Source organism: Engystomops pustulosus, chromosome 1 (genome assembly GCF_040894005.1).
Source record: "Engystomops pustulosus chromosome 1, aEngPut4.maternal, whole genome shotgun sequence".
Classification (NCBI taxonomy): domain Eukaryota; kingdom Metazoa; phylum Chordata; class Amphibia; order Anura; family Leptodactylidae; genus Engystomops; species Engystomops pustulosus.
This window is the reverse complement of record NC_092411.1, coordinates 42,409,594-42,426,232: the sequence shown is the minus strand read 5'-3', so window position 1 is coordinate 42,426,232 and position 16,639 is coordinate 42,409,594. Positions and strand designations below refer to the sequence as shown.

General features: G+C 43.7%; 1 protein-coding gene across 2 annotated transcripts in view; it reads left to right on the top strand.

Annotated features, from left to right (window-relative positions):
- The window catches only part of HAPLN1 (hyaluronan and proteoglycan link protein 1), a 103,319-nt gene that overhangs the window by 65,890 nt on the left and 20,790 nt on the right, over positions 1-16,639 (top strand). For both annotated transcript variants that reach the window (XM_072139423.1, XM_072139422.1), the window contains exon 2: positions 4,070-4,196. In XM_072139423.1, the coding sequence (XP_071995524.1) occupies positions 4,097-4,196 (100 nt within the window). In that variant the 5' untranslated portion in view covers positions 4,070-4,096. The remainder of the gene's footprint in view (positions 1-4,069; positions 4,197-16,639) is intronic.

Genomic DNA, 16,639 nt, shown 5'->3' with positions numbered 1-16,639 from the left:
CTGTGCTTGGGATGGTAGACATAGCGGCTAGTCTCCGCCAAGCAATTCCTACAGCATGACGGCTGCCAGTACAGGTCATATAAGGGATAAGAAGTGTGATTCCTCATGTACACACTATGCTATACATTTATGCAAAATTTGTTAAAGGTTAGGTATGTTTTATTCTAGAGTAGTGGTTTATGTTCTTATTCATGCTTTCAATACAGTATGCATAGATAACAAATGACAATGTATGGCTATGAAATTCGACCTTTACACTACTTACTGTTCCATATCCCATTATGATTTCCAGTCTGCTTAGCATTCCAGTTATTGCTGATGGAGAAATATGCAAATATGTCAAAGAGCTTTACTCACTCATGGTGTCTTTAACCTGTCCATACTTGAAGTATTCTATCATCATTTGTACCTTAAAGGGGTTGGCCACTTTAATTCAAGAGAGAATATTATGTAATTTACTAATGTACATCTCATAAATTTTGAAATGTAAAGTAAAGACCCTGTTTCAGAAATGTCTTTTACCGAATTAACCTCATTCCTGTCAATAAAATGTCCATAGATGAACGGTCATGTGATCTCTCATGATCAATCCAGCACTTTAAAGGGAACCTGTCATCAGAAGTCAGTCAAATAAACCACTATCATTATTTTGTCGAGCAGCTTAACAGCTTCCAGGTGATATTTCTTTCATGCCCAGCTTGGTGGCATCATCCAGAAAATAATCTTTGAAGTGAGATGTTAATTGGTTGTATGAAGTCAGGGAGGCAGAGAGTGAACACTGAAGTCAAGCTCTCCCTGCTTCTGAACACCTCCTCCTGTGTGATTGACATCATGCGCCAGCTCTCGGAAGATTTGATCGATGATGTCCCTAGACATCCGTCTTAAACTCTCTGGCTCCTTGACTTTGTGAAACCAGTATACATTTCACTTCAAAGTTGATTCTCTGGATGATGCCACCAAGCTGGACCTTGAAAGCAACACCATCTAGAAGCTACTCTGCGGCTAGTGGTTTATTAAGACAATTTCTGTTGACAGGTTCCCTTTAATTCATGAATACATTTTAAAGGTCCTGGAAGGTAGATTGGTCATGGACAGTTATGGTCACATTTTAGCTACATAAATGGCAGCAGATGAGGTTAGCGACATTTTTGAATCGGGAGCTTTATTTTACATTTCAAGAAATCAGTGCAGAACATTGTAATGCATATTAGTAAATTACCCAATATTCTGCCCTCCACATATTACAAAACACATGAAGTAAAGTGGCCGTCCCCTTGATGAAATAATTCCCTAATTCATCAAACCCTACAAGATTCTGTCTAACAGAAGTGGCTACAAAAGGAAAGTAACAACACAAGGAAATAGCCTTCTACACAGTGTTTATATAATACTGCCAATCATAGCTTACATAATACCATTCATGTGAAGCTCAAATTATACAGTAGAATTTCTACATTATAATATGGCGTAGTACTCTTGTTGGATATATGTGAATACTCCTGGCCTGAAGTGTAACTTAAGGCTCAGCACCAGTGGATCTAACAGGACTAAATACACCCCCAAACCAACGAGGAGTAATTGCACATCAGACTTTTGTAACCCTCCCCTAAAGTGGTGTTTTTTCTTAGATTTAGTAACTTGTCTGCTGGAGATACACAGGCCAGTATCACCAATCACCATCGGGTCCCATTTTCCTGTATTCTGGGCAGTTGAATAAGTTTCATCTCTACTGGTGTAATGAGTGGCAGAGCAGGTTGTCAGGGAGGAGGGGGCATTCTGTCAGCTTGGTTTACAGTATCCTCCATATTAACCCCTTATCGACGCGTGGGCTGAGCCCTCTCCATAGACTTACCGGTAACACCCGTGACCGGTCCTAGCACCAATCGCGGGTGATTTCCCCCTGATTTCCACCGGCAATGCTGCCGGCGGCTTGGTGCCACCATCCTGTCGCGGATCGTCACTCCCTGTGAGCGGTGATCCATTGCCATGACAGCCTCGGGTCTTCCAAAGACCCAAGGCTGTCTCGTTTTAACCCTTTCATTAAAATGTGCACATTGTAAAGAATGAGGAGGAAAATCCCCATATACAGCCATACTGTAGTATGACAGTATATGATAGGATCGATCAGACAACCTAGGGTTAAAGTACCCTAGGTAGTCTGAAAAGTTATAAAAGTAAAAAAAAAAAAAAGTAAAAAAAAAAAATTATAATACAAAAAACCTAAAAATTCAAATCACCCCCCATTCCCTAGAACTGATATAAATATTAATAAACTGATGAATTTCATCCCTACATGAACTGTTCATATTTTGGTGCCTTTAAGTTTGAGCTTTGGACACTTGAGACCAACTTTATTAGTGGTCACAGGCCCACTGCCTCCCTCCCCACAGCTACATTGCCTCTGACCAACATATACCTCCAATGTATAGCTCAAGTGAGAGCCAGACATATCTGGATGATTGCAGAAAAATCAAGCATGATAAATTAGGGACACTTATTCATAGATACAGGCACCATGACTGCATTGATTTTGTTATACATGGGCTCCTTCCTTCTATAATACACTTGTAAAATTATGCTAATGAGATTGAATGACTATATGGTTGTTACCAGAGCACCTCTCTGCTGTAGCTTCACAGGCTGTTACGCTTTCTCCCTCTCCTCTTGCTTCCTCAGTGCTTCACACTCCCTCTGCCTCCTGTAATCTCACACGGTGGGAGGGGGAAGTGCTCCATTTACAGAGTAAGGCTACATTCACACACATGGCCGATATACGTCCCCTATGGGCTCATGGGCTCACGGCCCGGTACGGGAGCGGACATGTCCTATCTTTTCCCGCCGTGCGCTGTATCTTCCTATGGAGAGGGGCGGGGTGAGCAGCGCTCATCCCCTGCTCCTCTCCGCAGCGCCAATGTATGCCCGCCGTACTACGGTACGGCGGGCATACATCATGTGAATGTAGCCTAACAGCCCCCAGAGCTCTTCTGGCTCATAAGCATGATTTTTCTGAAGGGTGTTTCCAGAATACGTCAGTAATGTCATTTCACTGGTTGTTAGTTACAATGAGCAGAGCAGGTCTCCCCCACCCCCTGCTCTCTCCCTCCTCCCTCCACCTGTGTAACCTATCAGCAGCAGGAAGTGCAGGGGGTGGTGAGAGGGGCTCTGGTAACACCCACTAGATCCCTTATGGTTCATGAGCATCAAATTAAAAGTTGATTTTAGAAGGAAGGATGCCATGGATAACAAATATAAGAAAATGACCACAGTCACGGTGCCTGGATCTATGAGTAAGGGTCAAGATGGATTTTGACGGTAGATTTCCTTCAATGTCAAAAAGTAATAATTTAATGTTCTGTAATCATTTCTCATATCAAAACTTTTCTATATTATACTGTATTTTGCTCAGAGTCAGATCACACCTTGTACATTGAAATGTCCTGTCTGTACATTTCATCACACAAATATGCAATAAACAAATCTTTTGCCCCTCAGTTACGCATTCACTATGTAGCACTTTTAGCATTTTATACCTCCTTATGACACCTTCTATCATTTTATACTCCTTCATTAGTTGTTTTTTACCTATATAATTCCAAGTGTCTTACGTTCTCTCTGCAGAGGCTTATTGCGGCGTTGGCCCATGCACATGAAATCCACGTGTCAGCAATCTAGGTAGCGGTGAATTGGGAATCAATCTGTATAGCTGCAGCGGTAGCGTCCTGCACTACCATGCTGTATAATTACATGATTTCACACACTACAGAATATATCAGGTTAAAGTGGACACTCCACACGGTTAACATAACTCGCTTTTTTTATAATGACTATATTGCAAATTGTATTTTGTATACATAGGCTGCAATCTAGAATTTGTCACTTAACTTTCTAGCTGATGGGTTACGCACTATAAATATAGGCACAAGATGGTTGTGGCAACATTTACCTCCTGACGGATGAGTTGCAGTAACTTCTGTAGTCAGGCGTCTTCCCACTGATGGTTATGCTGTAACAAGTTAGGCAGCAGGAGCAGCAGTTTTCACAAGCTTCTCCCTATGTTCTGCATTTTCAGTGAGGAAGATCCATTTGGTATCTGAAGATGAAGAAGCTACTTTTCCTGGTGCTAATATCTTTCTGTTGGGCTGATCATCATGCCAGAAACTCCACACTGCACCATGACAGGATCATTCACGTCCACGGTAAGTCTACGCTAAGAGGAGACAAGTAGATCTGCTTTTATGTGATATACAATATGTGGCTCCCAGGCTCATATTATGCTGCATTGACTTTCCCCTTATACAACCTCCTTTTTTTTTTACTTTTGCCAAGTTTGCATTAGGATTGTGATTCTGCAATGTTTGCTGCTCATAACCCCGGGGTTTAGATTTCTGCAATCTGTAAGAAAGTCCTGCTCCCTCGCTGCGATCACATCCATTTAATGTTACTGCAGTGTCCTTCATGCTAAAGATAGGAGATATATTAATATCCCAAGATATGGAAGGACGGCACGGTACCCCTACAGCTAAGAACCATGTTTAATATCATCCGGATTTATTTCTGATTAACATTTTTGTGTTTCCCCCCCCCCTCTGCCATACTATGCATCTGCAGCAGCATCTAAATCTGCAGTGCATGTCAGCTTTTCAGATTTGGCATCGATAGTTAAAAGTCACAATGCCAGGAAGCTTGCACATTGTCAGGTAGATGAGAATTTATGCACTATGGATTTATTTATTACATTAAAAATAGAAGAGAAATTTAAAAAAATAATAAAATTAAAGAGACTTGTATTTAACTGTGACAGGACGAGGTTACACTTAAACTGGCAGGAGGGCTATGTAAATGCTGTGACATATTTTAATGACAGCTGTAGATTTGGCGGTGTGAAATGTGGGATTTCATTAATGTGTCATAGAAAAAGGATTTGATTGCTGCCAGCATGGCGGGGTGTGATACTTCCGCTACCATACAGGCCCCTCTGACATAAATACTCATGTCCACACTGTCACAGCGTGAGATACCGGTGCCCATGACAAGGCCTAGTGTCAGCTTGACCCACGTGTGAATGTGTTGGGTGGTGAGAGCAGGGCCGGATTATAGGCGGGGCTCCCGGGGCTCGAGCCCCGGGGCCCCCACCATTTTGCCCCCCCAGGGGGCCCCCACCAGATCGCGTCCCCCGGTCCCCGACTCCTCAGCCGCCGCCTCCGCCCGACTTCGGCACAGGTTACCACCTCCACGCATATCCCCTTGCATGGCCTGCCCGCCCACATGTCCGCCCCCGGCACAAGTTACGCCTCCCCGCCCTTCAGCTGCATGGCCGAGCCGTCCGCATCCTTCCCGCCCACCCCGCTGCATTGCCAGGCATCCCCGCCCGCTCGGAATCCCGCTCGCGCTCCCCCCCCTTTGGAACAAGCAGCCTTACTTTGCATCCCCACGCCGCCACCCCGCCTCCTGCCCGAACAGACAGCCATCCTCCACTCCTCCCCGCTGAAACATTCAGCCGCACCCCCGCCGGAACATCGAGCCGTCCTCCGCTCCACGCGCCCCTTCCCTCCCCCGCCGGAACCTCGAACCACCCTCCGCTCCAGCCAACCCCCCCGCCGGGAAACAACCAGCCATCCTCCGCTCAAACCCCCCCCCCCCTTCCTGCTGGAACATCGAGCCGTCCTCCGCTCCACGACCCCCCCCCGGCCCCCCCCCGCCCCCCCCCCCCCCCCCCCGGCCGGAACATTCAGCCATCCTCCGCTCAGAACGCCCCCCCGCCGGAACATTGAGCCGTCCTCCGCTCCATGCGCCCCCCTCCCCCCCCGCCGGAACATCGAACCGTCCTCCGCTCCACGCGCCCCCCCCCCTGGAACATCCAGCCATCCTTCGCTCAGAACGCCAACGCCGCTCCCCCCCCCAATAACATCGAGCCGTCCTCCGCTCCACGCGACCCCCACCCCACCGCTGCCGGAGCAAGATGTCGTCCTCCGTTCCGCCCTCGTCCCCCCCCTCCCCGAACAAGCTGTCATTCTCCGCAAGGCCCCCGATGCCAGCCCTACCCCCGCCTGCCCGCTGGAACAAGCAGCCTTCCTCAGACCCCCCCCCCCCCCCCCCTGCACGAACACCCTCCTGATGGGACAGCCGAACACCCTAAAATGGTAAGTATACATTACATATTTATTTATCTGTGTGTATATATGATGTATATTGTGTGTATATATGTATATACTGTGTATATTGTGTGTATATATGTATATACTGTGTGTATATATGTATATACTGTGTATATTGTGTGTGTATATATGTATATACTGTGTATATTGTGTGTGTATATATGTATATACTGTGTATATGTGTGTTTATATGTATATACTGTGTATATGTGTGTATATATGTATATACTGTGTATATTGTGTGTATATATGTATATACTGTGTATATTGTGTGTATATATGTATATACTGTGTATATTGTGTGTGTATATATGTATATACTGTGTATATGTGTGTATATATGTATATACTGTGTATATTGTGTGTATATATGTATATACTGTGTATATTGTGTGTATATATGTATATACTGTGTATATTGTGTGTATATATGTATATACTGTGTATATTGTGTGTATATATGTATATACTGTGTATATTGTGTGTATATATGTATATACTGTGTATATTGTGTGTATATATGTATATACTGTGTATATTGTGTGTGTATATATGTATATACTGTGTATATGTGTGTATATATGTATATACTGTGTATATGTGTGTATATATGTATATACTGTGTATATAAAGTGTATATATGCATCTACTGTGTATATAAAGTGTATATATGCATCTACTGTCTATATATTTATATACTGTGTATATATGATTCTACTGTGTATATAAAGTGTATATTTGTATATACTGTGCATATGTGTATATATGTATATACTGTGTATATATGTAAATACTGTGTATAGATGAATATACTGTATTTATACACGCATATATATGTGCACATTTAAATATATGCACATATATATATATATATATATATATATATATGTATATATGATGTATGTTTATGTTTATATGCTGTGTATATTGTATGTATGTATACGCTCTGTATACTGAATGTGTGTGTGTGTGTATTTCCCGTATGTGTGTGAAAATGCTGTATATACTGAATGTGTCTGTATTTGCTGTATGTGTGTATATTCTGTATGTATATGCAGCATGTGTGTATATGGTGTTTTTATACTGCATGTATATGTAAATATGGTCAGTGTATACTGTATGTGTGTATATATATATTGTATATAATGTGTATACCGTATGTGTGATGTGTATATATACTGTATTTGTGTATATACTTTATGAGTTTGTGTATACTCTGTGTATTAGTGTATAAATGTATATGGGTACATAAATGTGTGTGTATACTTGTATATATATATGGGTGCAAGCATACGAGTGTAGAACTTTATGTGTGTATATAAAGGTGTGGATATATCAGTGTATAAATGAGTGTAATTGTATAAACTGTGGGACTGCATGTCTGGTGCGGGCTGAGGTGTATGTTAAATGGGACTGCATATCTGGTAGGGGTGAAGGTAGATACAAAGATGTGTTACTGGGGGTGAGGCGGCTGTATGTAGCTGTGTTACTGGGGGTGAGGCGGCTGTATGTAGCTGTGTTACTGGGGGTGAGGCGGCTGTATGTAGCTGTGTTACTGGGGGTGAGGCGGCTGTATGTAGCTGTGTTACTGGGGGTGAGGCGGCTGTATGTAGCTGTGTTACTGGGGGTGAGGCGGCTGTATGTAGCTGTGTTACTGGGGGTGAGGCGGCTGTATGTAGCTGTGTTACTGGAGGCGAGGCAGCTGTATGTAGCTGTGTTACTGGGGGCGAGGCGGCTGTATGTAGCTGTGTTACTGGGGGTGAGGTGGCTGTATGTAGCTGTGTTACTGGGGGTGAGGCGGCTGTATGTAGCTGTGTTACTGGGGGTGAGGCGGCTGTATGTAGCTGTGTTACTGGGGGTGAGGCGGCTGTATGTAGCTGTGTTACTGGGGGCAAGGCGGCTGTATGTAGCTGTGTTACTGGGGGTGAGGTGGCTGTATGTAGCGGTGTTACTGGGGATGAGGCGGCTGTATGTAGCTGTGTTACTGGGGGCGAGGCGGCTGTATGTAGCTGTGTTACTGGGGGTGAGGCAGCTGTATGTAGCTGTGTTACTGGGGGTGAGGCGGCTGTATGTAGCTGTGTTACTGGGGGTGAAGTGGCTGTATGTAGCTGTGTTACTGGGGGCAAGGCGGCTGTATGTAGCTGTGGTACTGGGGGCAAGGCGGCTGTATGTAGCTGTGTTACTGGGGGTGAGGCGGCTGTATGTAGCTGTGTTACTGGGGGCAAGGCGGCTGTATGTAGCTGTGTTACTGGGGGTGAGGTGGGTGTATGTAGCTGTGTTACTGGGGACGAGGTGGCTGTATGTAGATGTGTTAGTGGGGGTGAGGCGGCTGTATGTAGCTGTGTTCCTGGGGCGAGGCGGCTGTATGTAGCTGTGTTACTGGGAGCAAGGCGGCTGTATGTAGCTGTGTTACTGGGGGTGAGGCGGCTGTATGTAGCTGTGTTACTGGGGGCGAGGCGGCTGTATGTAGCTGTGTTACTGGGGTGAGGCGGCTGTATGTAGCTGTGTTACTGGGGGCAAGGCGGCTGTATGTAGATGTGTTACTGGGGGTGAGGCGGCTGTATGTAGCTGTGTTACTGGGGACGAGGCGGCTGTATGTAGCAGTGTTACTGCGGGGATAGTGGATAGTGAGCAGGAGGACGTGTATGCACGCTGCACTGAGTGGGGGCCTCCACCAGATTTGGCGCCCAGGGGCCCCCACCAACCTTAATCCGGCCCTGGGTGAGAGTCATTACCAACTCCACTAATTTGATAATTTTACACATTTTCTGGCACCCTGGCAATGAAATGACTGCATTACATTTGTATAGTGAAATATGTCAAGAGCTAAATAAATCATTTTTGTGACTGCTGAGACTCAGAATGGGATAAAAACATCTTTTTACAGGATACTAAAAATGGTTTTGCCTTAACTGAAGTGACTGGACAAACCTAGGCCTTCTTTATTGACACTTGGGGGGAGATTTATTATAAGTCTCTTTGAGCACAACTGTTCTAGATGCCCATGGCAACCAATCACAGCTCAGCTTTAATTTTTCCACAGCTGTTTATAAAATTAAAGCTGAGTTCTGATTGGTTTCCATAAGCAACTTGGAACTTTATGATAAATCTTCCTCTAGGTCTTAAAGAGAACCTGTTACCACATTAACCTCCCCAAGCCCATAAACAGTACCTCCTTCTGTAATATGCACTTCCCTTGGAGGTGTATTTCTAGGTTGCAGCGTGAATGAAAAATCAACTTGTATTCTTTTGTAGGAAGCAATGAGGTAACCCTTCCTCCTGCTATCAGGTAACCCTTCCTCCTGCTGTCAAATAAGCCCACCTCCTGCTGTCAGATAACCCCACCTCCTGCTGTCAGATAACCCTGCCTCCTGCTGTCAGTTTGCGTCCCAGCCCTGCCTTCAATTGTGACGTCATTCTCTACCTATCTTGAGATCTCATGTAACTTCTTACATGTAATACAAAACGATACATAGACAGTGCGCCTGTCTATGTATCACAGGCACAGTGTATATGCGCAAGATACCCAGATACCCAGAGAATGACATTGCAATTAGGAGGCAGGGGTCAGACACGAGATGCATATAATGGGCAGAGGAAACAGACTGCCTGAGGAGTTGGGGTTACCTGACTGCAGGAGGAAGGGTTACCTGACTGCAGGAGGTGGGGTTACCTGACTGCAGGAGGTGGGGTTACCGGACTACAGGAGATGGGGCTACCTGACAGAAGGAGGAGAGGAGTGACCTGACTAAAAGAGGCGGGGTTACCTGACTATAGGGGGTGTTGTTACCTGGTAGCAGGAGACTGGATTACCTGACTACAGGAGGCGGGGTTACCTGGCTGCATCCTACAAAAGAATAGAGATGATTTTTCAACCTAGAAATATGCTAAAAAGACCTCCGAGGAACATACACATTACAGGAAAAAGGTACTTTTTTAGGCAGCTGTAGACTGGCTTACCAGGAGGATTTCAGGTGGGCTGAAACACCTGATGGGGTCGGTCCCTCTCTCCCTCCATACTATGCAGAGCTTTGTCGCATCGGTTGCCTGCACTGTCGTCCCTCCCTTATACATCCATATGATAAACTAACCTTATTATATGGTTGCACAGTGGAGGGTGGCAGTGTAGGCGGTCTGAGGCTTAAAAAGCAAAAAGGAAAGCGGGGAATCCAGCATCCGTACACAGAGAATCCAAAGTAGACGACTGTTTAAAAAGTAATTCCAAAATTTTTATTCTTCAAAGTTAAAAAGTGCTTGTGCATAGACATGGGCACAAGAAAGCATGCAGTGCGAGACACAAAAATTGGCAGAGGTAACGCGTTTCGGACTTTTTTGCGTGTTAGTCCTTAGTCATACCTAACTAGCTCTGACCCGTGGCAAGATTAAATAGCATTGATAATGGTGTGTATGCCTGGGTTTCAGGAGTGGAAGTTCCACGCCTCCTGGGGGGGGGGGGATGTGTCTACAGCTGACTTACAAATTTAACACTTGCAGGGAACAATAGAATGTAACTTGTAGTGTTTTAATAAAAATACAAAAGATCCTGTCGATAGTTAAGTCCCTTAGGATAGCGAGTGTCAAGACTTAGTATCCAGTATGCTTCTCTGGACAGAAGCAATTGTTTCCAGTTTCCTCCTCTAGTGGGGCGTGCTACCTGCTCAATAGCTGTTACAGACATGCCTGTCATGTTACCTGAATGAATTTCCTTAAAGTGTCTGGATATGCCTGACAGGTTACGGGTGCTTGAGATTGTCTTAGGATTCGTTCCTGTTATATGTTCGCTAATGCGATCTTTCAGTTTCCTCGTTGTGCACCCTATGTATTGTAAAGAACACTTTGTGCAATGTATGAGGTAAACCAGATGTGAAGTCTCACAATTCATATATGTTTTGATACTGTATGTGATGTTAGTATTTGCTGAAGAGAAAAGAGTGGACTGTAGGCGGTCTGTTCTCCCCTGCAGACCCCAGTCCCGTTGCTGGGATCCTCCTTGGCCCTTTATCCTGCAGCTTATACAGAGCGGCTCCAGCTACACGCAGGAGACATCACAGCCACACCAGGCCTGACAGCATGGAGGAAAAAGATGAGGTGAGAGCTGGAAGGGGCTGTGCCCTGTCTGGGAGGAGGGAGCTTGTGTGTTGTGAGTGGAGGAGGGGAGCTTGTGGGTGCATTCACATGTTGCATTTTGGGCATGCGTTTTACATGTTACCATGTCTTTCGCATGGTAACATGTAAAACAAATGTGTTCAAACTCATGCATTTAAAAATGGAGGGCTCTGCTGATAATTAAATTGAATGGAGGCTGCTGGTCATTTCAATGAGTGGAGGATGCTGTTGGATGTTTTATTGACTGGGGGCTGCTGCTGATCATTTAGGTGAGTGGAGGCTACTGCTGGATATTTCATTGAGTGGAGGCTGCTGCTGGACATTTCATTGAGTAGAGGATGCTTCTGGATGTTTCACTGAGTGAGGCTGCTGCTGATCATTTAGGTGAGTGGAGGCTGTTGCTGGATATTTCATTGAGTGATGGCTTCTGGGTATTTCATTGAGTGGAGGCTACTGCTGGATATTTCATTGAGTGGAGGCTGCTGCTGGAAATTTCATTGAGTGATGGCTTCTGGATATTTCATTGAGTGGAGGCTACTGCTGGATATTTCATTGAGTGGAGGCTGCTGCTGGAAATTTCATTGAGTGGAGGCTGCTACTGGATGTTTCACTGAGTGGAGGCTGCTGCTGATCATTTTGTTGAGTGGAGGCTGCTGCTGGAAATTTCATTGAGTGGAGGCTGCTGCTGGATATTTCATTAAGTGGAGGCTGCTGCTGGATATTTTATTAAGTGGAGGCTGCTGCTGGATATTTTATTAAGTGGAGGCTGCTGCTGTATATTTCATTAAGTGGAGGCTGCTGCTGGACATCTTATTAATGAGAGGGGTTGCTTATGTGTTGCATTGAAAGTCTAGCGATTGGTATCCAGTACTTGGTTAAATTTAAGACACTGGGTGCTGGTTACCGATCGCATGCCTTTCTATGGAAACGCACATGTGAGCGGCCCGAGCTGTGGCCTCTTTTACATTTTTTTTAGACTTTAAATTCCCAGTCAGCTCCTGGTTTTAGACTTGGGGGTGAATGTTAGTGTTAATGAAGGAGGCTTTTGTCTAGACACTTCAGTTAAGGCAAACTCATTCCTAGTATCCTGTAAAAAGATGTTTTTATCCCGTTCTGAGTTTCAGCAGTAACAAAATTGATGTATTTAGCACTTGACATATTTCACTATACAAATGTTATGCAGTCATTTCATTGCCAGAGTGCCAGAAAATGTGTAAAATTATCAAATTAGTGGGGCTGGTAATGACTCTCACCACCCAACACATTCACACGTGGGTCAAGCTGACATGAGGCCTTATCATGGGCACTGGTATCTCCCACTGAACATGAGTATTTATGTCAGAGGGGCCTGTACAGTAGCGGAATAATCACACCCTGACATGCTGGCAGCAAACAATTGAATCTATTTTCTCACATTAATGAGACCCCACATTTCACACCACCAAATTAGATTGTACAAAAGAATAAAAGTTAATTTTACATTCATGCTGCAACCTAGGAATATGCTAAAAAGACCTTCATATTACAGAAGAAGATACTGTTTGTGGGCTTACCGCACATCTACACATCCACACATTATACTATGATTTATTGCCACTAGGTTAAATTTATGCTTGTGAACTCAAGGTATCAAATTGCAAAAGCCCACAAATATCTTCCTAGTGACCTTGTTTCAGTGGGTCACTACGTTAATGGATGCGGCATCACATGATGGCTTCCGCTGCCACAAAACATGGGAAGCAAGACCCAGCAGCCAACCAGTACCCATACTGACAGGATTGAGTCCAATTAGTGCTTGATTGGTGCGCTAAAGAACTTTTCAGACATAGGTTGTATTCACATGAACGTTGCACGACTGTTGGGGGATGTATATACGGCCTCTAATATTAGGGAGTCTCTAGTATTAGCCATCTGCTCTGGGGTCTCTGGTATTATTATTGTCTGCCATGGGTGTCTATATTAATTTTGACTAGACCCCAACCACAATGTGCCAAACATTGTCCCCAGACTTTAGCCAGAGGTTTAGTTTAGTTCGGGCTAACCCCCACCAGTAACACATTCCTGGCATGACGTCACGGATAGCAATTAACCTAAGGAGAATGGTGGCACGTACACACATCACTACTCTGATGGGTGGCATGTTGTAGCAGGTGCTCAATGCACCTAGTGATAATAAATCTCCCCTCTGGTTTTAGCAGGTCCATGAGGTGTCTCATCTCAATAGATGGAGACCAGCATTATAAACAATACATTTTACATATCTAGAAAAGATTTTTGTATTGAGGTCATTGCTCCGTCTCTTTAAGTGGAATACTAGTATCGATAATGGCAACTTCAATGCTGTTATTAGTAGTACACAGGACCTATGCATATATTTGTTTGTCAGAAGAACATCTGATTGCTATATTACAAATATTCCCATTAAGATAAGCAAATTTGCCAAGATTTTTCCTAAGATCTGGGTTCGAATCGTTCTCCAGTTTTCCTGGAAATTGGTATAAAGCCCAGTCAATTTAGCATTAGGGTTTGTGGCCCAATGGAAATGGGAGGGTTGAGCCCTCATTACCTGTCCTGATTCATACCGAAACCCGAAATCAGTTAACTGTTTCACTCATCTTTATTACCTTTTCTGTGCTTACATTTTGTGTGCTGCACTGTACTAAGGGATAGTTTGTACTAACATGGAAAGAGCATTATCCCTTTTTGGACCCAAAAACACTACCTACTACCACTTACAGCGGGGCTTACTTCCCATTTACAAATTGCTATCTATGTGGAGTCTATTACGTAGAGTTATGAACTATTATTATATTATTTTCATTTTGTTGCCAAGTAAGCGACCAAAATATATGTTTCATTCAATCCTGGTGTTTATTTCAACCTCTATTTTGGGTCAGTGCCAGTTTATTGCACTAATCCCATCTCATTGTATAATACCTTACTCATATCGGGTTTCGCAATGGTAGCATTTTTATCAGTCCTTACTTTTTTTGTTTGCCATTATTAAGTTCATACACATTTTATATTCTACAATTTGGCATAAATAAGGATAGGAGATGTTAAAGTTGCTTTCGTTAGACTTTAATGTCGTAAACATGTTGGAACACAGTGTTATCGCATCCCGCTAATGTAGTGGCAATATAGCAGGTTACAGCTGTCTATTAATCCAATTTGCAAAGCTGTTGAAAGGTCATTGAAACACTCTAATGAGACAGTATATTTCTCAGATACTTTCTGAACTAATACGGTGGACTATTTCTTTCGATGGAATACAATGTTCCCATTGATTCATATGGTCTTTATACCCTCTGAATATAAATGGGAGCTTAGCCACTTTTATTAAGAAAAGAATGGCTTGTTCTGGCGACACGTTTCTTTATAATGTCAAGGCTAATATCTGCCTGTTATGTTTCTTATATCCTAGAATAAATAGACATGTTACAACTTGGGGGGAAGAAAAAAAATTGTAATGAGTGCACGCACTTACAAGAGCATTATACTAGTACTATGCCTTGACTTCATTTGGAATAAGGCCAATGACTTACAAATTCCCTTGTACTACTTTGCTGGTTTATGTGCTGTCTTGCATTCTTATCGCCGGCTGTGTTTTCACATTTGTCCTCAATGTCCCTAGTAAAGCATTACACTATGAGGACTGCCTTCATTCTCCATAACCTTCTCAAGGTCTCCTAATCATTCTTCAATCAACTCCACTCACTTGTTCCCACTTTGGCATTATGCACAAGGCAATTGGGGACACAGATGTTTCGATACAGACAAACGCGGGAAACAGAGACAATTGTTCATTTTTCAAAGGCACTCACTCTTCAGCATCTAATGCATGGATCTTGTAAAGGAACAGATCTCGGAATTTGGGAAGCTACACTTACAAACCGTTCACTTCAGGTCATTGAAAACAACACGTTAAAGTTGGCTGCAACCGTTCGGTTAGCTGTAAAATTAAAGGGTTATCCCTGAAAACTGATGTTTAAAGGGATTTTTGTAATGTGTGTTTGGGGGGGGGGTAATATATTTACCAATTTATCAATATACATCTCTTAACTATTATTTCTTGATATGTAAAGTGAAGCCTCCTGTCTTTTACTTCATCAGCCAGACATTCCTGTCCATAAAATTAACTGAAGATGGAGGGTCATATGATCTCTTTCTCTCCATGAACAATCACCCTGCCAGGACCTTATGGTAGTATTTATGATTATAAGATCAAGGTACTGGCAGGGTGATTGGTCATGGACAGATAGAGATCACATGACCCTCCATCTCTGGGTATTTTATGGACAGGAATGTGTGGTTGATGAGCTAAAAGACCTCACATATTAAGAAAGTGGTGAAGAAATTCTGTGTTACAAACAGAATAGGGGTTTTCAACTTTTTTTGGTCCAGTTGCATGAAAATTTGTACTGTGCATTTTTACATCACACACTTACCCAGCTTTTGAAATGTATGTGGGGAAGTTGACTGCCAGTTGTATGCAAAGTTGACTAAATTCAGCTTTTTACAAAAATATTGTTTTGTATGGGAGCATTTGTTGCAATCACTCCACTACAAATCAAGTAGAAAGAAGCGTAATGTCATAGGACAGAAGTATCTGTAAAATGTATTGAATCCTCATGATAAATGCCCCTGTAGAATTATGACAGGTAAATAGGGATGAGTGGATCCATTCAGGTTCCGGAACTTGAAAGTTAGATTTGGTTTGGGGTTACGAAACGTGAATGCTCAATCCAACAATAACACCCATGATCAGTGCTGCCAAAACCTCTGCCTATAAGCTTGAAAAACAAGACAGTGGGGCAGATTTACGTACCCGGTCCATTCGCAATCCAGCGGCGTGTTCTCTGCGGTGGATTCGGGTCTGGCCGGGATTCACTAAGGTAGTTCCTCTGATGTCCACCAGATGGTGCTGCTGCGCTGAAGTCCGCTGAAATGCACTCAAGTACACCGGCCTATTCCTGGTGAAGGTAAGTTCAAGCTCTGCAACACTTTTTGTTTTTTAAATGCGGCGGTTTTTCCGAATCCGTCAGGTTTTCGCTCGGCCACGCCCCCCGATTTCCATCGCGTGCATGCCAGCGCCGATGCGCCACAATCCGATCACGTGCGCAAAAATCCCGGGGCAATTCAGGGGAAATCGGCGCAAATCGGAAATATTCGGGTAACACGTCGGGAAACCGCAAATTGGGCCCTTAGTAAATGACCCCCAGTATCTACCAACCAGCTGAATGTCCACTTTAATACTACATTTTCCTCTATTGAGCACTTTTTGGGTTTGAGGAGCCACAGAGAAAATAGTGGGTCTTGGCAGTGTCTTTCATATTATTGATGTTGCGTATATTGTGTATTCTTTTTGGATGAATTCT